Source organism: Hoplias malabaricus, chromosome 2 (assembly GCF_029633855.1).
Source record: "Hoplias malabaricus isolate fHopMal1 chromosome 2, fHopMal1.hap1, whole genome shotgun sequence".
NCBI classification, from domain to species: Eukaryota; Metazoa; Chordata; class Actinopteri; order Characiformes; family Erythrinidae; genus Hoplias; species Hoplias malabaricus.
The window spans coordinates 27,142,376-27,167,923 of NC_089801.1; the positions used below are offsets into that span (position 1 = coordinate 27,142,376).

General features: G+C 37.4%; 1 protein-coding gene across 1 annotated transcript; it reads right to left on the minus strand.

Moving 5' to 3' along the window:
- Positions 1-63: 63 nt before the first annotated feature.
- fer (fer (fps/fes related) tyrosine kinase) lies at positions 64-25,548 on the minus strand. Its single transcript, XM_066657772.1, has 19 exons — positions 25,340-25,548; positions 19,197-19,481; positions 17,642-17,815; positions 17,460-17,559; positions 14,578-14,761; positions 12,976-13,113; positions 12,764-12,883; positions 12,113-12,235; positions 11,447-11,636; positions 10,229-10,324; positions 9,932-10,135; positions 9,414-9,536; positions 8,581-8,637; positions 8,367-8,482; positions 8,051-8,145; positions 7,797-7,920; positions 6,490-6,644; positions 6,013-6,135; positions 64-4,710 (listed from the first exon to the last, which is right to left on the minus strand). The coding sequence occupies exons 2-19, from the start codon at positions 19,404-19,406 to the stop codon at positions 4,574-4,576; spliced, it is 2,469 nt and encodes an 822-aa protein (XP_066513869.1). The 5' UTR covers positions 19,407-19,481; positions 25,340-25,548; the 3' UTR covers positions 64-4,573.

Genomic DNA, 25,548 nt, shown 5'->3' on the forward strand with positions numbered 1-25,548 from the left:
TCCACCTGTTTCTCTGCATACTTTCTCATCCCCATATTACCCTTTTCTTTAATAGTCAGGCCCACACAAGGTATGTTTTGGGTGGTGGGTCATTCTCAGAGCTGCAGTGACACTGACGAGATGGCAGTGTTAATACGTGCAGTGTTGGTACAGTTGGATCAGACCCAGCAGTGCTGCTGGAGCTTTTAAACACTGTGCACTCACTGTTGATTCTGTTAGACACATCTACCGCCTTGTGCAAATGACCAGTAACATGAATATTCTGTAAGTCAATATATATAAATTTGATTAATTCCAGCTTTCCAAAGACCAATTTAATCTTGGTATTTGTTTTATTTAAATCACTAAGCTAAAAAACAAAACAAAGATTATGCATTGCATCTATGCACCACTCTCATGATTTGTAAAACAAGACAATAACCAAAGATGTTTTTGTAATGTTGTATATTTAGAGAACCCACAAGCTATTTCTGAGCCCTAGTTTGTCTAGGCCCAAAGCACCGTTCCCAAAGTCATGCACCATTGTGTTGTCCTTTTCCCTAAACCATCATAATCACAAAGATAATTCTTTAACAATAAAACACTGACCACTTACTCTGGAAATTCAGATTGATAATTAGAGTAACTGATCATTCTCATTATGAATTCCCATTATACTGACACTTAGCAGCCTAAGTAGAATAGAAAGGAGCGTCTGTATTTAACATATTTTAAACAGAACTGCCTTCGTATACAAAATAATTTGTTACACACGTGAATTGTACTTTATTCAGTGTCTGATGTGTAGCACGGGATAAAAACGTGAGTGGCTCCACCTTGTGGAGGATTTTAGGTTAACGCTGGTGCATGAGTGAGTGAACCCGTTCCATGAGGTCCCTCGCATCTAAAACTAAAAAATAATCGCTTTTTAAAATATTGTTACTTTTAGTGGTAAAAAATTACTTGTTTGTTTAAGATATTTTAGTAAACTACTCAGCTCCTTAACATTCTGCACACAAGCTGAATGGACTGTCAGAGCAGAGCACCTACAAGACCAGGACTCAGAAATGTGATCAGAGTAATAGAAGGGTCACAACAATAACACATTGGGAAAAAGGCTGAACATGAAATTTGCTCTTCACCGTGTAGTTCACAATAAGGTTTTAATGATGAAATGTCCTGGGATGGTTTCACATACCACCATCCACTTCATTTTTTGTACATTACCTTGTGAACATGACTGTGATACCTTGTAAATTGCCAATTGTAGCCTGGCAGATTGTATGGACAAAATGAGCAGGTGAAAAAAGCTAAGAAAAACATCCCAGTTTTTTTGGAGAAGATTTCAGTATATTGTGTAACAAATACTGGCAAACAAATAGACAGTAGGAGTTATGGCAAGTAGTATTAAAAATAATAAAGATAAAAATACAAAGAATAATATTACAGTATTTCAAATAAATAAAATAACACAGATATTTGTTTTGAACATAAAAGTTTGGGAGCTCACTCAGCAGTAGTTTTAATGCTGCAAGCTAAGCTACAACAGAAGTCACCAATGATGTCTTTCTGAGACAAAATCAATGGCAATATCTATCATACGCCGGAACAACCTGGAGCTACAGTAGCTTTGTTTATGTATTAGTACTGTTGACATTTGTCTATCATACACTATATGACAGGCCATGACTGCAGCTGTTTACAAAGAGAGAGGGAGATACAGACACTAAATGCAAGAGCTGATTTTGTGGGATGTTCTTTACATATTCCAAAAGGTGCAAATGTCCTAGATGTCATATTTGATCATATCACAGGCAACACACAATGTCCAGATGCATAGAAAACTGGCAAAATCTTTACATTCTAAGTTGATTAGTATTTGGGAAAAAAAACCTTACAAAATTATTACATTATAGAATCTACAAAAGTATTTACAAAATACAAAAGGAATGCTTTTGGAGTAAACCTTGTATAAAACATCCGTCATTTCATTCATTAAACAAATGGAAATGACTTTATATGTGACTTGAGCTTGTTTGTAAGGACACTGCTTGGACAGGCAGCAAGGACTAGAGTGAGCTACATCAAAAACTAATCTGAATAAACAACAGGTACTGTAATTTCTCTTTGTGCATGTATCAGAGATAATGATTTACTGGCAGTATTGTAGTATTACTGACAATAACTGGATGTCAGGTAAATTCCTGTTGAAGTCTGTAAAAAAGGAAAAGTCTCGTCCTGAAGTAAAATTTATGGATGTCAACCTGAAACTGGTTTTAAATGAAAATTCACGTGTCTGAGCTTGGCTTTGGTTGCTGATTGCTGGCAAAGATGTTCAATGAATTGGAAATAGGTAGATAAATTTCCTTTTTTTGAAGAACACATAAAAGACCATCAAGCAGGAACCCACTATTAACAGGTAAAAAAAAAGACCAGTTAAGCAAGGAGGGTACGTCGACTAGGGTTGTGCATGGCTAAACCCAGCACAAAGACAAAATGGTAATGGCTGTGTTTTAATGCCACAATCTGAAGCATTTGATTAAATCTGCAACAGCCTAATTTTAATATCTTGGAACAGAAGATAAAGAACATCTATGAAATTGAATCAATGCTAATGCTTCATGAAGTAAATGTTTCAGAGGTGTAGCATAACTGATTTCTGCCAATCACATTACAAATAAAATGCAGCCTAGGCATTAAAAGATCCTTTATGGCATATACCCTTTTTTCTGGGCCATTCCATACAAAGCTTCATCAACTTCATCAAATTCATCCAACCATTCAAAATTTTTAAAATGTGCTCCAAAATTTAGGTGTAGAAATTAAATTTTAAAGTGTTATTTTGTGTAATGTATAACTGTAATTCAAACAGTCTCCAACTCCTTTGTCTGTTTTGCATCCAAAAATATGTGAGAGTTTTGGTTTAGGTGATTTAAAGTTGGTGATCTCAATGTTAGCGAGAGTGAACATAGCAAATTAACAGTGTTTATGTCTACAGCGGTTACCATGCAACAACAAAAGAGCAAGATAATGTTTACATTAAGATTTACAATTATATGCCAAACCAAAATACTCTTTAAATCTTATTTGTACACAATTACTTTAAGTGTGTCCCTGCAGGTACTAAACTAAATCTTAGATATTAACTGGGTACAAACACAGCACTAAATATATTACACACACATAGCAATGGGCAATTTCACACAGCCAATCCTCCTAACATGTGTTTTTGGACTTTGAGCACCTGGAAGAAACTAATGCAAACAGATTGAGAAAACACACAGTCATCAGAGGCAGGGATTGATCCCAGGACAATGAGAGCATGGAGCTGGGTGACCGCATGGTGGAGCTGCAGTTTTTCTTTAAACATCAACATTAAGGATGTAATTTATAACCAGACAGGGTATATTTGATCAATTAATTAATGAAAAACTATTTTGCATGACTGTGTGAACTCATAAATATTACAAGATGATGTAAGTTGGTTTGGAATGACCATTCTGGGTAAATGAGCATCAAGTCTTTGTTCCCTACTCATTTTTGGTCTAAAATGACCTGTGTAACAGTGGACTCATGCAAGTAAACACAGAATTAATAAAACAAGTATTTGGTAGAAGTACTGACATTTTGGATGAAAACAGAAGAAAGCCAAGACCCCTGCTAAATGGCTCATAAACATCTGTTGCATAGGCAATTCATACAATCATTATGTGAAAAGGCATGTACCCATCAGCCATAACATTAAGACCACCTGCTTGTTTCTACACCCACTGTCTATTCTCTCAACCTAACCATACAGGGGCACTTTGTAGTTCTACAATTACAGACTGTAGTGCATCTGCTGCTTTGCGTACAATGTTTGCCCCTTTCACCCTGTTCTTCAATGTTCAGAGCCCCCACAGGACCACTACAGAACGGCCATGTTTTGGGTTCATGATAATGGCTAGCGCTGCAGTGGTGCTGGTGTTTTAGTTGTGTTGCATTGGTACAGGTGGATCAGACACAGCAGTACAGCGGGAGGTGAGTAAATATAGTATCCACTCTGTTAAACACATCTATCTTGTTGGTTCACCTTGTCAATGTGAAATCAGAGACAGTAGCCCATCTGTTGCTGCATCGTTTGTGTTGTTCATCCTCTAGTCTCTCATCAGTAGTCAATGGGCTCTGCCCACAGGACGCTGAGGGCTGGATATTTTTGTTAGTGGAGTATTCTCAGTCCAGCAGTAAGAATAAGGGGTCTGAACCACACACAGTAACACTACCACCCTGTCAGTATCACAGCTGCACTGAGAATGCTCCACCACTCAGAACATACCTGCTCTGTGGTGGTCCTTTTTGGGGTTCTGAATATTGAAATAACAGAGTGAAAGGAGGCAAACAAGGTATGCAGGTCAACAGACTACAGACAGTAACTGTAGCTCTACAAAGTGCTCCTGTATGGTAATGTTTTAGCTGACTGGTGTACTCTGTTACACAATCAGAATACATTGTGAACATTAAGGAAGAACACTGTAGATATTTCCGTTTGTCAGTAAGAAAGGAATTACCTGGATGAGACATGAGTTTGGCTGTTAGGCCGTGTTCTAATTCAGACTTATTTTTTCTTGACTAAAGACAGTTCCCGATGAATGTCAGCAAATTTTGGTCTATTTTCAGGCTTGTAATCCCAGCACCTCTGCATGATCTTGTAGACCTCATCTGGGCACTTCTGTGGACATGACATTCTGTAACCTGCAATCATGAAAAACATCATCAAATAAAGCATATACTAACTTTTGAGTAAGCACTACTTCCCACACCATTCCAAAATAAAACTAGTACATGGGGTTCCCAGTTGCAATCCTGGCAATACCTCACTATCCAGAAATCCTATGCACTTTTTTAAACTAAAATGAATCTTCTCACTCTAGCCAAGTCCAGAACCTGCCTTGTAACCAGTCTAGCCTAGTTCTACTGGACCATCATTGGCTGCAAAGCATCTAGCTGTAACCAGTAACTGGAGAAGCAACTGTTCATATGGATCCAAGACATATTCCTCTCATCACAAGCCCTTGAGAGTAAATTAGACCCATGGGTTGCGGCATGTGTTATGTATAATTGGATAAAACGTGATGTTTATTATGTTTCATGAAACCTGCCCTAATAGAGGACAAGGCTTTAACTAGCCTGAAAATGTAGATCATCAATTTATATTAACGGAGAAAAATATGATAATTTGAAGAGTTAATTCATTATATGTTGTGTTTAATTACGTTAAATTGTGAAGTGCTCTCATCGCAAATATATCACAGAATGTTTGATTCAACAGGTTTTCAAAGTGATTAAACTAACTAAATGCCAAAAACTGGTTCAAAAGAATGGCATGTATGCTGTGCAAGCGAAACACAAGCTGGACAATTTAAACTTACTACGCCTACTCCACAGAAAGAAAAAAAAAAAAAAAAAACCTGCTCCAAGAGGCAGTTTAAACCAGTCTGTCATATAACCCTGTTGCGATTTCCCACATCCACTCCAAAGCCAGATACTCTCCTAGCAAATGCCTGTTTCCACCCGCTGGTCCACTTGTTAAGGACACTTCACAAATGCAAAGTAACCCAAAAACATTCCGGAATTTACCTGGAGGAGCTGTATGTTTGAATACAAACACTCAAGATTTATCCTGGACTTTACTCAGACTATTTCCCATCTAGCTCTCTCGTAAAGACTACAGGTAAAGTCCAAGTGAGCAAAAGTGACAATGGAGCTGCTAATGTCCCGGAGTATCTACTGCACAGGCCACCATTCCTTGCTTCAAGCATGTGACCCATTTCCTGCTGCGTGAACACCTCACATTCAGAAAACCTGTGCAAAATCTCCAGATTACACAATATCTCCATATTCCATACTAGTTTTTCTGGAGATTCTCCAGAGTTTATTAGTGAAAAGAACTCAGCTCTCAAATGACAATAACCTGTTCTAGGTCAGATCGATATGTGATTCAGGGTTTTATACTAAGATATACTATACTATATATGATTGCTAGTAGATGTGTACCTTTCTCAACTTGCTCTCTGGCTTGCTGGTTGGTCATGCCTGGGTATGGACACACTCCCAGGCTGAACGTTTCCCAGAGTAGGATCCCATAGCTCCATACATCACTCTCTGAGCTGTATCTCCCTGTAAGAAAAATCACAAGTCACACTGGACAACAGCATGGTATATTCCAATTTTATTATGATACATTTACATAGCTGTGATATTTCATTTGATTATTAGTTTGTTAGATTGTTTGCACAGTATAGGAGAAAAAAGAAAGAATTAAACTTGCTACAACAGTGGAAAGTAAAAGAATGGGCAGGGAAAATAAAGAAACCCAAGAAGGGCTTGTATGAACCACTTTCCTTCAGAGAGATAATAAATTGTAATAAACAAACAAGAAATTCAAAGGGATGATTACATAATACTGAAAAAAAGAGAAATAGATATACATGTGTGTGTGTTTCTTATTGGAATGAGGTCCAAAGGGTTTACCATAGTTGAGTGCCTCTGGTGCAGTCCACTTAATAGGTATTTGCTTGAGGCCAGAAGACGAATAAATCCCATCATCCTCCTGCCGCGACATCCCAAAATCACTGATCTTCAAAAGGTTGTTTTCTCCCACCAGGCAGTTACGGGCAGCCAGGTCCCTGTAAGACGCATTGACACGTGAGGACGTTTGTGCTCTCTAAGGTTGCAAGACTACAATATACTAATGAACAGTTGTGTATCACAGACATGTTGACATGATGCATCTACATCACAAAAGCCTATTTAAACTAAAAAATGTACACAGCTGTTACCTTGGTATTGAAATACTGTTTTATATGCCATTACGGGCAAGTTGTTATAAGCATTAAATGTGGTACTGGGTAAACAAAAGTTAGCAGCTAGTAAAAGTTCCACATGAATAACTTAAAAATATAAAAATATACAAATCAGGAGTATGTTCAAAATTAAGTCATTCTACAATTACAAGGTTCAGAAAATTACTGCTATGTCCAGCAGTTTGTTCTGGGTAGGCACAGCATGGGGTATTACAATCTACCATATTTTGTCATATGCTTTATGATCCTCAAGGTTCTATGAAGTCACAGTGCTGCATGGCATCGTTTTCAACTCTAGTCTTTACTCCAGATTGGCGTATATCTGCAGTTTATCAGCTCCTTGTATCTATGACCCAACTAATTAGCTAAGAAACAAGCTGAAGTCAGTTTTTAGTATGAAAACGCTATCGTGTCTTGTTTCCTATGTGCTCCAGCTTTAGAAAAACCCAAGATTTCCTGCTACTAACAGTAAAATCAAGACATTGTAACAAAAGACATGCCTATTCATAAATCATCGTTTAAGCAACATTTATGTCTTTACTGCTCATAATAAAGATGACTACAAACAATAGAACAAACCTTTTAGGACGTTGGCCCATCTACAGCAGATGTAGTGAAACTTTTAGCAGAATGTGCACAGTAAACTGTTGGTTTAAAAATTGGTGTATTAACAATGGCCTGGGTTTGATGATAATGGCTTGCACCTAAGTCACAGCAGCTGAAATTGCTATGGTTTGTTGTGTGGGTGAAGATGGCACACTTCTAAATAAGCGCCAAAAATTGGTTATGTTGAATATGATGAGCGCACACATATTTGGTGTAAATTAACTTTTTTCAACTAAGTGTATATTTTCATTTTAGTAAAATGAAACAGGCCTTTATCAAAATATATATAGATTATGAGAAATGCTGAATGCCTCATTCCAGTAATACTAATATCTTTGCTTTCAAATGGTCTCCTAGAGGGCCTCTTACCTGTGTATACAATTCTTTAACTCCAAGTAGGCCATTCCTGCAGCAGCATCTAGAGCAAACTTAACCAGCTGCTTAGTCTTGAGATCTTCCTTTTTTTTCCTTAAGAAGGACAGGAAGTCCCCACCTGTACAGGAAAGTAATGAACAGTGCAATGAAAGAAGCTATATTGTCTCATTTGTTCATACTCTATTAATATCTATTTAAAGCTGTGTTTGAAAAAAAAACATGTGGTATAAAATCTGAAATGGACATACCTGGAACAAGTTCCATCACTATATAAATGGGCTGTCTTTGTGTACAGACGCCTATTAATTTTACAATATTGGGATGATCATACTGCTTAAGGATCCTTAAAAAATAAAGAATGAGACACCATTAGGAACATGACAACTTATTAAACATGTAGAATTTACAGCCTACTGAATTTTGAGAAAACTGAGACTTTTTCACATAAATTAAAATGTGACAAAAAAACAATGAAAGATCGAGGGGGATAGGTTGCATAATTTAAGAGATGTACTAAATTTAATTTATTATTAGCAATAGAAACTTCAAATGCATGATTTTCACCTGGCCTCAGAGAGAAACTTGATCTTGAGGTCTTGTGGGAGATCTTCTTTACAAGTCTTCACAGCCACAGGGGTTTTATCTTTTAATGTTCCTTTAAATACTTCACCAAAGTTGCCCTATTCATATATACATGAATATATTTAGTATCAAAGCTCCAAGGCAACATTCAACATATACAATTTCATTAAAGTTAAAGGACAACAAAAGTACCTACTTTGCCAAGAAGCTCTCCTAGAATGACATCCTCATGATTAAGGATCCATTTTTTATCCTAAAAGAGAGAGAGAGAGAGAGAGAGAGAGAGAGAGAGAGAGAGAGAGAGAGAGAGAGAGAGAGACAAACACATCTTAGCCTCCTGAAAAGGAGTACATTTTGTAAGTCCCAAGAAAACTCCGGGTAGGAAGTTAAAAAATAAATAAAAAATAAAATAAATAAAAAATAAAATAAATCTAACAGCGAAAAGATATAGAATGCAAAAACAGTACATTTGTCAGCTAAAGAACATGCAGCAATTACAAACATAAAAAACACAATACATTGTTCAATATTCAACATGTCACATTTTTAGAAATGATACAAATGATACACACTTTCTTTGTGGATATGATATCAAAATTGAAAATCTGAGTATTAGCTCATGCTTATTTTAAAAAATAACTTTAAAGTGACCTTTTTTTATTGTCATCTAAGATGATAAACTAAACTTAGACTACAACTCAAATAACAGACTCAGCTAACAGAGAATTTAAAAGAAATTGCACTCTTTCTGGCAAGGATGAGTTACTGCTCAGTTAAATGCTGGCATAGGTTACAGTACAAACTTGGGACAAATCTTTATTCTAAAAGATTTTTATAGTCCACTGGGATCGAAGGTGTCAAGTCTGACACCTACATAAATATAAATTATAATAATAACATGATCTAAAGAGAGGAAATGTAAACCTCGTTTTATTACAGGCCAAATGCTAAAAGAAATATTAGAAGTCTAGAATACAAGTCATTTCCTGCCTGGACATATAATGAAAGTGAATGATACAAACGTATTACTTTTATGACAGGATTCAAGAGCACAACTCCAGACTTCTTGGTAATGACTTGTTTTGTAGCGTAGTGGTGCTCAATCAATTGTGGAATGGTGGGGAATCCAGTGCCTTCAAATCGATACTGATTCTGTGAAAAAGGTGTAAATTGTTTATTAAAACTTTTGTCTATCCATTCAAGTACATCCTAAAAGAAAACAGGCTTGATAAAAGCAAACAGCACCGTGCTTGATGAACAAAACATAGCCTAGGTACGCAGATGGACTACACTCTGTAATTGTAGAACTACAAATTGCTCCTGTATGGTCAGTGGCATGTCGTTTTACATAATGAATTGTATGAAATGCCTATGCAACAAATATTTATCAGCCATTACCAGTGCGTGGGTCAAGAATTTCTTCTGTTTTCATCAAAAAAAAGTCAGTATTTCTAACAAACATGTATGCATATGTAAAATTGGGAAAAATGTCACATCTAACAATGAATGAGTAATATATTGGACACTAGTTAAGCATTAGTACTCACGTCAGCAAATTGAATGATGAAGTGTCGTCGCTGGGCATCTGAGAATACAGAAAGTACATACTCGCCGGGCTTGCCATGGCTTTCACGCACCAGGAAATCTCCCTGTTGCTTAAGCAGCTCCTGGGCCTCTGTACGAGGGATTGCCCCATGGTACCACTCCTGTTCCCCAAGAGGCTTCTCACTGGTGGGGATCACGTCAAAGAACTGGGGAAAGAAAAGGAGATTAGAGTAAAGAAAAAAAAGTCAGTGTAATGTCACTAGGAAACAAATATCCAATTCTAAAGAATATTCTCTTACCGAGGATGAGCCCAGAACAGACTTCGGTGATCGAATAATGCCAGCAATGGAGTGACGGAGTGTGTCAAACTTTGATATTCTGTCTTTACTTTTATCCTGGGACATGAAGAATGGTATGCATGAGAAATAGATGGAATCTTATAGAATAGTATTTTGTTTAATGTGGACAAATAATTAAATAACCTACAAGAGGGTATAGAACAATAGATACAAGCTAGACATAGCTGGAGTATCTAGAGTGCCTACCAACCCACACACTGTGAAACAAAACAACCCAGTCAGCTATTTGTGGTTCTCACATCATAAAACAACAAATTCAATGACCCATTAAAATTTGGCTCCACACATGACATCAAGTGTAGAGACTTTAAAATGTTACCTCCGCCTTATCTGAGTATTTTAAATAACAGCGCTGGACACACATTTGTGAGACTGCGAGGCTAAACCGCATAACAGAAATGGCATAAAAAACTGAGCCAAAAACTGGTGCGTGCACTGTGGCTTATTATCATTTAAAGCAATAGGCACTCAAAATAGCTGTTCTGGACAGGACTAATCTCACATTGCCAGACAATCAAAGGAGAATCTGATACTTTTCACCACTTTACATGGCCAAGAACTGCCTACTACTGCAGGAAAATGAATTAGATTTTCATAAAAAAGACCAATTACAAATCTGGCATGATGTTATTATGATTTCGCAAGTTACATTTATATTACAAGTTTTGACATGATGTGTAGGAGGCAGTCTTTGATTCACATCAGACCAGTACCAGAGTCAGTATAATAATGATACAGGGAATCAGAATGCAACTGGCAGAATCCTGACAGTGAGGCCAGCTTAATGCAATGAAAGGTCTACTTTTGGGCAGAGCATCTGTGGCTGAGACTGGACAGTTTAGACAGGGTGAGGATGGTGCATGATCCTAGATGCTTCATTTTAGACCACAGGGAAATGTGTTACTTTCTGTAAAGAGGGTATAATACGTCCTTTTTAAAGCTATAAACTGGTTTCAATGCACCAAACACAAAAGCATGTTGCTGCTGTGAATCGATTTTGGAAGAGGAAATTAGATTAGTTTAATACACGCTTTGCATTCAGAACCCTTAAAATCTGAGTAAATTAAATAAAGCTGACTGAGACTGAACTGCATAAATGGTATCCTAAGTGTAAGGGAAAAAATGGTGTCTTGGAAGACAGTGAAAACAAAGTCTCACCACTGAGTTGACAGAGCGTGCATCCTCCTCATAGTTGACCACGGGTGGAGGCTCCTTGCCCTCATTCTCCTGCATCTTATGTTCTAGCAGCTCCTTCTGAGAGGTGAGTTTGGCCTCTGAGCAGCGCAGGAGCTGCACTGTCTGCCTTAACTCTTCCAGAGACTGCTTCTGACTCAGTAACAAAACCATGCTGCAAGAGATAATACAAAATTCTTAGTAGACAGTGAGAAGTCCAATTGCGTTTTTAGAAGATTAGTGTAATTACTTCTTAATCACATCTGTTGGACTACCCAGCAAATTTTAGATAGTCCTTCACAAATGCCTAATTAAGAATCAAAAATTGAGTTTAGCCTAAAAGAAAGTTCCCTACAGGACCATTTGTGAGTGTGAAAGAAATCTTAGGGGTGGTTTCACAGATAGGGATTAAGCTTAGCCCAACAACATTTTGAATTATTATTTTCCATTAAAAGGAGGACAAAGTTCACGACTACATTTTACTACATCTGGGAAACCAGCAATTTTTAAAAGAAGCTTCACTTTTTTACAGTTCATTTTAATAATTTATCTCATTGAGCACATGTCAATAAAGAAACCATTCATTGTAAACTAGAAAAAAAATCACATATAAAAAAGCACTATGGAACAAATCTAATGTGATCCACATACTCAGATTTCTTCTCGCAGGTTGTGGCAGACTCCTCAATTTTGTTATGCAGGTCTAGCATTAGATCCTCTTTACTATGCAGACTTTGCTGGGTCACCAACAGCTCCTCAGCTGTAGACCTCAACCTGAGGATAAATTACATTAATTACTCATTTTTACATACTGTTTCAAACAAATGCTTAACACTAATCAGAGCTCAGCAATTAACCCAGTGGTATTATGGCCCTATTGAGCTCAAACTACATTTCTCTGAGAACACTGCTAACCAATCTATTTTTAGAGACACAGCTGCACTGTTGAACATTGCCCTTAAAATGTTTTTTTGTTTTTTTGTTTTGTTTGTTTTTTGTTCTTTTAAAGATGGGAAAATTGCTACTTTACTGAAATTAACATACTTGTTCTTTCTTTTAAGTCAGTACTCTGATTTGAGTTATTAAACAATGTTTTTGACCTACAAAAATTCAGACATTCAATTTCTGTCTCTTTACTTTAAAATATAATAAGGCTTTACTGTAGGTTTTGTTATTTTTTTAAATGAAAGTTTCATTTCTTGTTATTTTCATACTGCATATTATTTGTTGTCTAGTATCAATAATACACATTTTATTCTGTTTATTACTACTGTAGTCTGATGATAAAGATATTTGACTCACAAGGCTTGTAAACTGTCTGCAGTCAAATTATTCCATAGAATCTCATTGGCTTGAAGATTCTCAGTTTCATCTAAAAGTGAAATATCAAATTCTACATTTGGTTCTTTGGTTTCAGGTGACCTAAAAAATACAAAGATAGTAAGAAAAGGATTAAAAAGTGAAACATTAGAAAAACAATCCTGTATTGTTTTTTAGCAAATTATTTCACTTACCCGTATACTTCAATGAAATTTTCATACTCTGAAGTAGGATCGATTTGGTCAATAGAAGTGTGTATTTCTTTGTGGACCTTCACTATTTCATCAGTTAAGAGACTAGTGATTTCACTATACTCCTCAAGAATGCCTTTCCTGGAACAGAGAGCAAGACAAGACAAATAATACCATCAATAAATCATGGTTCTTCAAAAATCTTTTTTTTTTTTTTTTTGTTTTCTGAAAAATGCTACAATTAGTAACGCCTTATTTTAAGTAAGAGATATTGCAGATTTATTAATCTCAATTTCTTTGGTCAGGGAAAAGCTATTCATATGTCAATAGATGGTTTAATTGCTGTATTAATATTATACAGTTATACCTTGCGGTGTCACATAACTGCAGTTATGTAAGTGACACTAATATTGTTTTAATAGTTATAAAATTACACAACAATATGTGATTTTGTTACACACAATACTGATCATGTATTTTAGGTGACATTGCAATTTAATTGGCAACATTTTATTCTAGTTGGTTCTAGTTGAGTGTTTAGTGCTTCCTCTGTTCAATTTTCTAAAGCACACTATTTAGAGGCTACAAAGTTGAAAAGTCAACTCAACATAAAATTCTACTTTAGATTTTAAATAAATTTACATATAAGAGAAACCTAATGCCCTGTTAATAAACCATTTATAAGTTTAGTCCTGTGTGTGTAACTGCTATTTTGTGTTCCTTAAAATAAAGTCACACCCTACAATTTAATCACCTTGAAAGGTCCAGAAAGGCTTTGGGTCATTGCAGTGACACCTGCTTTTTAAAAGCCTATACGTTTGTTCTGCTTTTACAGATTACTGACTGAGATTACTGGAAGTTGATTGTGATTAAAACACAGCTTAGGAGGACAATGGCTACACTAGAGTCTGATTTGCTAAAGTAATCCTTTGTAAGCATGGTCCTTGTACTGTACCAGTGAATTAAAGAGGGGGGGAAGGAAAGGGGAAGAGGAAAAAAAAAGAGGTTAGTACAAAAACAACTCACTGCATTCCATACTTGAGAGAGAAAAAAAAAAAAAAAAAAAAAACGTGCTGTTTTAATTCAGACCTGTCCTATGGCATGGATAATCATCTCTTTTATAATACATTTTCCAGATCTTCAATCAAGCTTTAAAAACATGCTGTTTTAATATTAAACTTATAAATGTACATGTAAGCATCAGCAGCACCAAAACCACATCAAAATACAAACATGCTTATTTGTCAAAATGCAACTATTCTGTTTCCAATTTACCAAACTTGCAATTGGTAATTTTACATACATATATTACCAACATACATAAAATTTTACAAATTTCAGCATTTTCTATTTTTTATAAAGTGCAATTCTCATGCAACATAGAATCAAAATATCTTTTTAGTCCCTCAAGATTTATGTCCTGGCATGTGGGTAGCTATGTTTGAAATTGGTTTAGTACAGAATTTATGGTTCTTGGCTGAATTAAATGTTTTAAATTCTCCTTTAAATAACGGAGATTTAAAGTGTGCTGTCAAAAATCAATAATCAAATCAAATTAAATACCAGCATGTAATTTTTGAGCTTTAGCTTGCATATGTGACTCACAGGGCGCTAATCATCTCCTCCTGCATCTTCTGCAGTGAGTCGAGCAGCAATGGCAGTGCACTCTCATGGTAGTGCTCCTGGTGCAGCTGTGCACTGCGTACCGCCAGCACGTACTGGTTGTGCAGGTTGTGCAGCTTCATGGTGGCTTTGTCATAGCGCTCGCGTGCCTTCTCTGGCTCCTTGCCTGAAGAGAGGACCAAACAGGTTAATAACCATGCATACCTCCTGAACATCTGGTTTCGTATTTGAAGTCTTGTAGGTTGACATTGACACACATGTTTGATGGGCTTGAAACAGTGGGAGGATGCTGTGATGACAGGGAAGCTGACATTTACTGTAACAAACATGCAGATATGCAGTTCTAATAAGTTAAAGCTAAAGCTCTATAAATCTAGCTATAAGCTCTATACCTCTAACTCTAGCTGCTCTGGTTTAGTTCATTCGCACTTCTTGGAGTCCTGTATACGACTTATACTACTGCTGAAACGTGTATATCCAATCACTCATACCACCACTGTAAATTTAGAGCAAAAGATGCCAGTAAAGCAGGTTTATTTTGACAGTGCATTTACTGAGTTGTTGAGGGGTGCTGTACATATTCCAGATGGACCTGGTGGATGTGTTAAAAGGTGACATATATATATATATATATATATATATATATTAGTCCTTTGTAATTCTACAATTACAATCTGTAGTTCACCTGTTTCTTTGCATACTCTTTTTTTCACCGATAAAGGAATACAGTCTGTCTCTAACTCTATAAGGTGGACCAATGAGGTAGGTGTATCTAACATAGAGGGTAGTGAGTAGACCCGTAGCCCTTTTCCACCAATGAGGAATCATTCGTCCAATCATTCATTCATTGTCTGTAACCGCTTATCTAGTTCAGTTGCAGTGGGTCTGGATCCTACCTGGAATCATTGGGCACAAGGCAGGAACACACCCTGGAGGGAGCACCAGTCCTTCACAGGGCAACACACACACTCACACCTATGGACACTTCTGAGTCAATCCACCTAACAACGTGTTGGACCATGGGCAGAAACTGGAGCACCCAGAGGAAACCCACAGACACGGGGAGAACACGGGACTTGGAGCTGTGTGGCAGTGACACTACCTGCTGTACCACCGTACTGCCCAATGAGGACCCAGAAAAGATATATACAACTGGAACCAAAGAAGAGATGGCTCTTCAGCGCAAACCATGATGACCTCTGGGCCTGTCAATCTTAGGAAATTCCATAAAGTGCAGAAAGCCTCAAATAAAGGGTAATCACACAGTGGACCTAGATGTGGTGTTTTAGAAAGTGTTATATAAACAATCACATTGAGATGGAACAGGAACGTGCTTCGTTTGTGTGTTTCTGGGGCTGTGATTACCAGGAAATGGGGCATGTAGGCTACTTTTCTCCACTGCTCACGAGCTCCTCAGAACTCAGAACTTGGCAACATTCTCACACAAATATCATACATCAGTCTGATCTGAACCCACTTTAAACAAAGTATAAACAAAGACTGTTCATGACTCTGTCTGTATATCTACACCACTGTCACTGTATTCAGCCATGGCAACACTTGAACAGAGCAGCTTCACAATGCCCCCCAATGATGATGCATCCGTGGCTCCCATCTTAACATGTAGAAACACATGCCGGTTTGCTGGAGAACACCAAGGTTCCAAGAATCAGAGACGGATCTAGTTCCAGAACCAGAGTTCTGTTGGTGGAAAAGCACTAACTGTTTATAAACTCCAGCAGCCCTGCTGTGTCCACTCACACCAGCCCAACAAACACTAACACCACCACCACCATGTCAGTATCACTGTAGTGCTGAAAATAATGCCCCTCCTAAATTATACCTGCTCTGTGAGGTCCTTAACTTTGAAGAACAGGATGAAATTGGGAGAAATAGGAAATGCAGAACAACAATTGGCCTACAATTGGACTGTAATTTTAGAACTGCAGGAGAAGTGCTCCTGTATGGTGCGTGGAACATGAGTGCAGATAAAAAGTAGGTAATCCTAAATCCAGTGATTGTTCTTCATTGATTGATTGTTTGATTATTGATTGATTTCCCATTTCTTTCTGTCTATTTCAAGTAATCTAGCTCAACGCTTACTTAGATACTAACTTTTGATTCCTTCTAATTTTTTGCCCATAACATAGCACTGAAAAACCTTGCCCGGAAATTGCCTTATCTCCTTGACCCTACTTTAAAATTTGATTCACATGTCAACTTATGTCACTCTTCTGCTCTCCTACAAATTTACTTGTCCAAAAATCTTTAACCCTATAAACTTAAGGACTCTCAAGATTTCTTGTGGCCTTCTAACATTTCCTCTGCAAACATTCCCAGCTGTGGTAATAACCTTCCTCCAGACTTGCTTCACACATATCTGGATTATTTATTATTATTTTAATCAATTTTAATGTATTTTATTGTTTTATATTATTATTAATAATAATATATAATGTCTCTTTCATTTGACATTAAAAACCATTTTTCTCAAACTACAAAAGCCTTTAGATTAAGAGAATTAACTAAAAATATACTAAATACTATAAAACATACCTACAATTATACCAAAAAATACATGATAAAGCATTACAAAAATACTTATTTCACATATGTTTGTTAATATTTAGTAACTGCCATGTGGCTTCCACTGTTGTTTTGGGTTTTTTTTTTTTTTTTTTTAATTTATTATTATTATTTTTTTTACAAGTTGACTAGTTTAATATCTAAGCACACAGAAACTTGCTGAAACCTTTTTCTGTTGTTGTAAGCCTCATGTGACAGACTGAGATTATTACATTTAAAAAAAATCTAATAAAGCTTTAGGAATTAATTGAGTTTGCAGTGGTAGGCTGAGGTCTTACCTTTTAATACCGCTTCCTTGTATTTCTCTTTGGCACTATGAGCATCCTTACTTAACTGTCTGTAGGTACCCTTCAGCTTTTCGAGGTCTGTTTTTGTAACCTAGTAACAGCAAAAATCAAGCTGTCAACGGTTTCACAGAACTTCCATGAAAGCTGAAATTTAAGGTTGGCTCTGGACTTGCCTTGTTCAGCTCAAACTCAATCTGCTGATGGATGCTCTGGTAGCTCCGTTTCACCTGCTGTTTGTCTTTGATCATCATGGTTAGGCGGTGCAGTGGGCCAGAGTTCAGCTCTTCAGCATGAGACTTCATGATCTTACTCAGCTGCTCCGTCTGCTGTACCATGTGAGCCCATGACTAAGAGAAGGGAACAAAATTAAAATCAGCATAGGGTGTACAGATTCCAATGCAGTTTTAACTTCAATGATAAGATGGCACTGAACTGTTTATCTCTATATTGCGTCAACCTCTTCCAAACATTTAATAAAATGTTGTTTCTATATTCATCCAAGGGGGTGGACATAATGAAGTTCACTTAGCTTTCCCAAGAATTCACAGAGGAACACCAGAGACACTTACATGAACTATGGAGAAACTCTAAAGACATTCTGGAGTATCAGGTAGAGAGATGTCCCAGAGTGGTCCCCTCAAACATTCAGTGCACAGCAGGAGATTTCAGATGCGTTCTCACAGAGGGAAATGCTCTGCGTGCTTTAGCAAGCAGTCTAAAACAGCAAATTCTCTGGGACATTAGCGGCTGTGTTCAATCATGCACTGATTGTCACTTTAGCCAGAGTCTTCCAGGATAAAGCTCACATAAAGATAAATGTTGCGGGTGTTCAAGGTCACACATACAGCTCCTTGGGGTAAACTCTGAAACATTTCAGATTTACCGTGCATGTTTGAAAGGGGCTTAGGTAAGATGTGGTATTTTATCTCCTGGGCTCCATCTACAGCTGAAGAATGCAATTCACCTTTAAAGCACTGTCATGAAATGAAGGAGGAAGGTGGTTTCCTACCGTCCTACAAAAGTTTGGTAGTGTAGATATCACAGTGCAGAGCCCAGAGTAGCAATGACAGGGACTCTATTCTACCTCTTATAGGTCAGTGGAGAATCACTGTGATTTTAAGGTAAAAATACTACTTAGTTTTATGCATGAATTGAGATAGATGGGCTAAGAGGAAGCTGTTAAAACTTTACTTCTGTTTACTTAACCAAGCAGACGCCCATAATTAGCTAACAGACTGCCTTAACAGACAGGGAGAGAAGTACTAAGCCATTCATCCATAAGTGTGAAACCACAGGCTGTTATGTACCGACACCCCATTGCTGATAATAGCTTCACTGAACTCAATCACTTTAACCCAAGCTCACATTTGCAGGAATAACGTGTGAACTGACTGCTCTTATTTATCAAATTAAGCATTAACCGATTAGCAACAAAATATATATTTGGCGTACCATATAAAAACCAAATTTACAGTACAGTCCAAAAAAATGAACTAAATGGACCAAATATCAATTGAAACTGGCAATAGAACCTAACTATATATATTGTTTGGTTTAGATTAATTGCATATATGGTTTGCTGCAATATCTCTCGAGGGTAAATTGTATTTTTTACCAGCATTCCTGTGAAGCTTGTCCAATCCAGTAACAGTACCTCAAAACAACCTACATGTGGGTAGAGCATGGATAAATCACTAAAACTAAGGCCCACATAGAAACAACATTTACCTTGGAGACGGTGCTGATATAACTAATCTGAGAGGAGTTGTCATGCTTGTCCACCTGCTGGCTAATGTTGAGGAGAAGTGAAGCATACTCCTTGTCACTCTTCACACGAAGTGTCATGAAGCGCTTTACTGTCTCCAGCAGCTTCAGCTCCCAGTCCTGCAGTTTGATCAGGCTCTCGTGAGAGTTCCGCAAGTCCCGGCCGAACCCCATCTTGGTTGAAAGGCAAGCAGTTTGTCTATTACTCGCCAGGGTTCACCCCTCAGGTCTGCATTTCTCGTGATGAATCTGAATCAGAATCATACAAACAGTTTATCTTAATGAGTGCCAACAAGTTTGACATGTAACATCATAACAGGCAGAAAAGCTACACAGACTATTTACAATAGTAGTGCAGGTGGTGTCACAGTCACACAGCTCCAGGGACCTGGAGGTTGTGGGTTCGATTCCTGCTCCGGGTGACTTTCTGTGAGGAGTTGCGACACAAGGAGTTGGTGTGTTCTCCCCGTGTCCCCGTTTCCTCTCACAGTCCAAAAACACACATTGGTAGGTGGATTGGTGACTCAAAAGTGTCTGTAGGTGTGATTGTGTGAGTGAATGTGTGAGTGTGTCTGTGAAGGACTGGCGCCCCCAGGCTCTGGACCCACCGTGACCATGAACTGGATAAGCGGTTACAGATAATGGATGAATGAATAATAACTTAAGAAATATTAAGTAAAAACTAAAATAAAGAGTAAAATAAAAGATCAAGGTGAGTGAGCCAAGAGAGAACAATGATTGTATATAAATGCACAAGGTCTGAGTAGTATAATAACACTTTTATTAACCATGTATTGTGTGTTATGTACAATTGTCCAAACATAATTTGCAACAGAAATCAGAGACATGCACTACTGTATATTATTTAAAGACAAATATTTATGCCCTGTGCAGGTAAGCAATTGAGGGCCCTATTTAAGGTGCAGGGTGTCCACTGAGGTTCTTCTGGGGAAGCAGATGTTTTAATGTTTGGTTATACAAGCTTTGATGTGTCTGAACCTTCTAAAAAAGGAAAGTGTCAGAAAAAGTTGACGTCTAAGGTGAAAGGAGTCAGTCCAGATGACCCTGGGGCCACTGATGTTGAGAGAGAACAGCAAATGATTTTAACCCTAGAGTCCAAAATGAAGGGGGTGCAAGTAGACAGCTTTGTGCAATATTTGGTTTTCACAGGGAAAATTTTTCTAAATGGTGCAAACTTACTGACCATTCTTTGGGGATTAATCTCTTTGCACATACTTGTTGTCTGCTTTATAAGGGCCATTCAACATATAGGTGATTTTTGGACAATCTTGTAGCTCAGCGACAGAGTGTCAACTACAGACACTCGCTCAGCAAAGTACATTAACCTTGCTTTATTCTATTTATCAAAGCACACACACACAGGAGCACCACAGAGCAAATATTATTTGGGCTGTTCTTAGGATTAAGTCACAAAGAAACAGATACGTTATAATAAGTAAGAGTAGACCTACAAAATGCACTATAATTTTAAGTTATACACATGATAAGATGCACCTCCAGGAGATTAAACAGTGATGTCTGGCATCCCAGACCCATGCCTTTTTAAGCTAGCTTTACAGCCCTATCATACTCTTATATGCAGATCCCCACTGACCTCCCTGGTGAATAAAGGCCTGGTCAATTGGCCAGCGAAATGCACATGGTTAAGTCAAAAAATCTAAGGTGTTATCACAATTACTAAAAAGACCTGAAGAAAAGATACTATAATCTAATCCCACCTCCCGACTTGGGCACAGTCGGAATGGTGAATCCCGCTGAATCCCGTTGTGTTGTAATTTGTAAACCATGTGAAATGTGTTGTATAATGTCTTCTGTTTTAAAACTGCAATAATCTGTGCTTCCTCCATTTTGGGACAGACAGATGCGTCATATGTCACACAGCCAGAGACGCAGCGCTATTAGTTGGGGGACGAGAATTTGCGGGTCAAAGTTTGCCACAATTGAACTCAACAGAATATTCACAGGCAAATTTGATTCACCTGGTAATCACCTACGCAAAATTTGCCTATGGCTGCAAACCTCATAGAAATTAATAGAATTTCGTTTGTGAATATTCATGGACAGTGTGACCATGTGACTGGACCTTAAGGCCATCAGTTCAATGTGTTTACTCACTATTTAAACTGCACTATCAACACTACCTCCATGGTGATTAAGGTGGTCCCTAGCCCCACTTGCACTGTTAATGTATGCTCAGTGCCACCAGTTTTGATGTGAGATATATGTGATACACAACCCCAAACAATAAATAAATAAATAAACAAAAAAACATTAACTCCCCACTCACCGCCATGTACCTAAAACACACCGCATCCATTCCACATTTAGAACTCATCTAACTAACTGGTCTGTGCTCTCCTGATATACAGTACGCAAACCTGACAGAATAGATTTGACGATACAAAGAATATAGAGAATATATGGAGTATATGGAGAATATACAAGATAATTAATGATGAAGCCAGTAAACCAAGATATATCTCATAAATGGGCTTAACATTTTTCACTAAATAACAATAATTTTATGTATTTGTGCATATGAATGGTATATGCCCATTGGAGAGGAAACATTTCTTTGATACAAAACGAACAGAAAGAAGATGGAAATTTGAAGACTGACAAACCGGCTCCATTCAGGAAGTGCAGTAAACATGGTCTAATTTCCACTGCCGAGGTCATGAGCCAGCCCCGAACAAATCAGCACAGAAAACAACAAAGTCTTGTAAATATAAAACGAGCAATGTTCCAGGAAATGTGATTTTACAGCATGTTTTTTTTTTTTGTTGTTGTTGTTGTGGTTTTTTTTGCTAGGTCTGAGAGATGTGGTGTGAATTTTCAGGAAACAGTGTGCATGGTGAAGGCTTAAGAAAAAACATGAAGACCTGAGGGTGGTGGGGGGATGGGGGGGGGCACTTGTTTAAGTCCTAATTTGAAATATAAATTCAAGTGTGCCATATATTGTAAAATGAGGTCAATTTAAAACTTCCTTATTGACATGAATTCAAACAAAGTCATTGTGAAAAAAAGTAAGAAATTTCTTGACCACAACTTGGACCGGTGTAGCAGCGTATTTAATTACTCTGATCATTAGCTGGATTTAATCCCTGATAAAGCCCCAAAAAAGCTCATTAAGTGCCTACAACTTCTGCTCCTTCAGCTCACACAGAGTACAAGAAACCATCGAGAATGAGAAAAATGGGTCCCTTCAAAAAAAAAGAAGAAAAACAAAATCAGGTCACTGAACTCGTACATCAACCTTTGAAACATGAGTGACAGTCATAAAGTTTTTTAATGTTACCACAACTGATCTGCAAACAGAATGCTAGTGATCAGCAGAGAACCATATAATTACAATATTGAGACACTATACAATTCTATGATGATTTTTAGATTTGCAGAATACTGCAATATACAAAGAGACATATACTGTAATGTGTTGCATACAGAATATTACAAAAGAATTTTACAGTGTGATTCAAAATGATTATTAAAGGTTAAATTACACTTTCTGTGTAATGAAACATGCAGTGGAATAGTACTGAAGATAGTGCCCCTGAATAAATAATTATCTTTGTGACATAGTATTCTTGTTTAAATCCAAATTAGTCAGAAAAATCACAATTACATTATCAAAATTGATTAATCAATCAGATTAATAAATCAGAATTAAAAAAAAAGTATATTATATATATATATATATAGATAGATAGATAGATAGATAGATAGATAGATAGAGATAGAGAGAGAGAATGTTTCCTCACTTGAATATCTGATCATGACACAATTTATTGTCAAAATTCGTAATAATACTAGAGTAGTGGCCATATTTGGAATAAATACAATTGCACATTAATTTTGGGACCTAGAATGTTTACCAATTCACAAAGAGTAAACTAATAAATGTAGTCAGTTTTCATTGAATGTATAAATTGGTAAACAGGATAAAATTAGTTGTTCTGACATACATAATGAACACAGAGGGATGACTGCTCACTAAATATGGTTAAAATAAGAACAAATTATAAAGAGAGTCTGTTAAAAATTAAACAGAGCTTCATAACCTTTTTTTTTATATACGTTAGAGTACTGAAGTGTGAACCCATCAGGAATCAAATCAATTAAATTACAGACTGGGTTATTATTACACCTCAAGTATAGGCAGCTATTCATAATTTCAGTATTACTATGTCCAAAAACATAATTACACTACAACAAACAGACAAAACAAGAACACAGGCACTAAAAAGCTCACATCTACACAACATACATCTTGTGACATGATTGGTTTGATAAAAATGCATGCTATCATCTATTAGACGCACAAAAGCTAGCTGATACATGAATACACTACACCTTCAAACTTAAAACTACATGGAATTTAATACATAATTGCTGGCCTTACAACAAATGGCTTTTCCAAATGATTGCACTCTCAGACAAATTTCCAACATCAGAATAAAATCATGAGACTTTTCCTACAGTCGTGGTACTCTCCCATCATCTCGATCCTTTGTTGTATGGAGGTGAGGACAGCTGTTTTAAATCACTCTTTTTCTCATCTTGATATTCAGATATGAAAGCAACCGTGTTTTAAATCATTATACGTTTTTAATCTTGGCTCATGGTGAACCTGCAGGATCACTAATATTTTAAAATAATACTCTTGGGCTATAAACTTATTAGATGTTTGATGGTGTACGACCTTTCCTTTTAAGTTATTTCACACAATCTTATGGAATGGCTAAAATAAGTCCTACACGCAAACTATGTAAACTGCATTGTTGAAGCGCACAAGCTTTTCAAAATCAGTTTTATAATCCTCGCTCACCCATAACACAATTAGGTTGGTTGGGTGCAGATCAGTGGGAGTTTTTACCTCAACAAGGGGTTGCTGTGTGATACAGAACAGCTCTGTGGGGGGAACCGCGTCTTGAATGGCACTTCTGAGCCAAACTAGCTGTGGAATGTCCTTACTCTGTATTACACTGAGCCTGGACTCATGGACAACACATTCATGTAAACAAAGCCATTCCCAGACCTCTGTTGTTGCAAGCTCTATGACATTCCCTGTACGCAGCATGTACAGCACTGAACCTTTTCAGTGGAGTCTGGAATATAAACTCCATTTATAGTAAAAAGGAAAAAGAAGAGTGCAAGGTGCAGTATCTACTATTAAAATACAATGTCTACCGTGCAGCCTCAGCGTTTTAGTAGTAGATATGTAACGTTTAAGGCAAACGTATCTATCCGAAAAGGTAACTGTCGGTTTTATGTTAGAGAAGTGCTACCGAAACTCTCAAAAGGCTGAAAGTGCACTCCATTAACTTCTGACCAGGAATATAGACAAGTAACTTCAGCAGGTTTGTAACGGACAAACCAGACTTGATGGACATTTCCTTTCCTTATATACATATATAAAAACATTTTGGAACTTAGTACATAACTTTGGAACCGTATATAAACACCATTCGGTTCATCAGTAGCCAAATAATGTTTACAGAAAACAGTGTGTGCACAGCGAGCCTCCGCTATAATTTTAACTAGTCATAAATAACAAGGAGAGAGAAAAACGTTTAAAACCCAAGCGTTATTACTGTGTACAAGACTTAACGCGGATAAAATAGAAAACAACTGGCGTTTAGAAACAGCGACTTAACACGCGAATTATGAAGCGTTTCTTAGGTAAAGCGCTACTATCTTTGACAATCGTTTTTTGAAGTTTATCAGTGACCGACTGTCGGTGAGTTTCCCAAAGCCTGAACATTACCCCTCTCCACAAAAACGGGAACGGGACAAGGGCCGGAAAATATTTCCAGCCGCTCTGCTACAAGTCCGCATACACTACAGGTCTGAAAAGGTTCGCTTTTAGAAAAAAAAGACAGTAAACGCTACTCGGGTCTTTCAGAACTTCGCCAACATTATCTGGACAGCGAACAGACTGACTAGCAATCATGCTAATGTTGTGTGGCCTTTCCTTTTGGGAAAAACAGTCATCGGTGGGAGAGAGGAGAGCGCGCTGAATGTATATCAGGTACGACACACTAGTGCGTGATAATGTAGGATAAGCGTGAGGTAAAATAACCTACCGTCTTTTTTAGTTTATGCGCTGAGGTGTTTCTCCGTGTTTCCTGATTCCTGATATTCCTCTTTTCTTCGCTCGGTGCCGGAGCTGGGATTGGGGAGGGGTTTCCGCTCAGGACTGCTGCTGAGCTCCCCGAGTCTGTAGCATGACGTTTACAGCAACTCTGCCCAAGGCCCTGCCGCCCTCTCTGGGTCTCTGTTTCTCAATGAACTG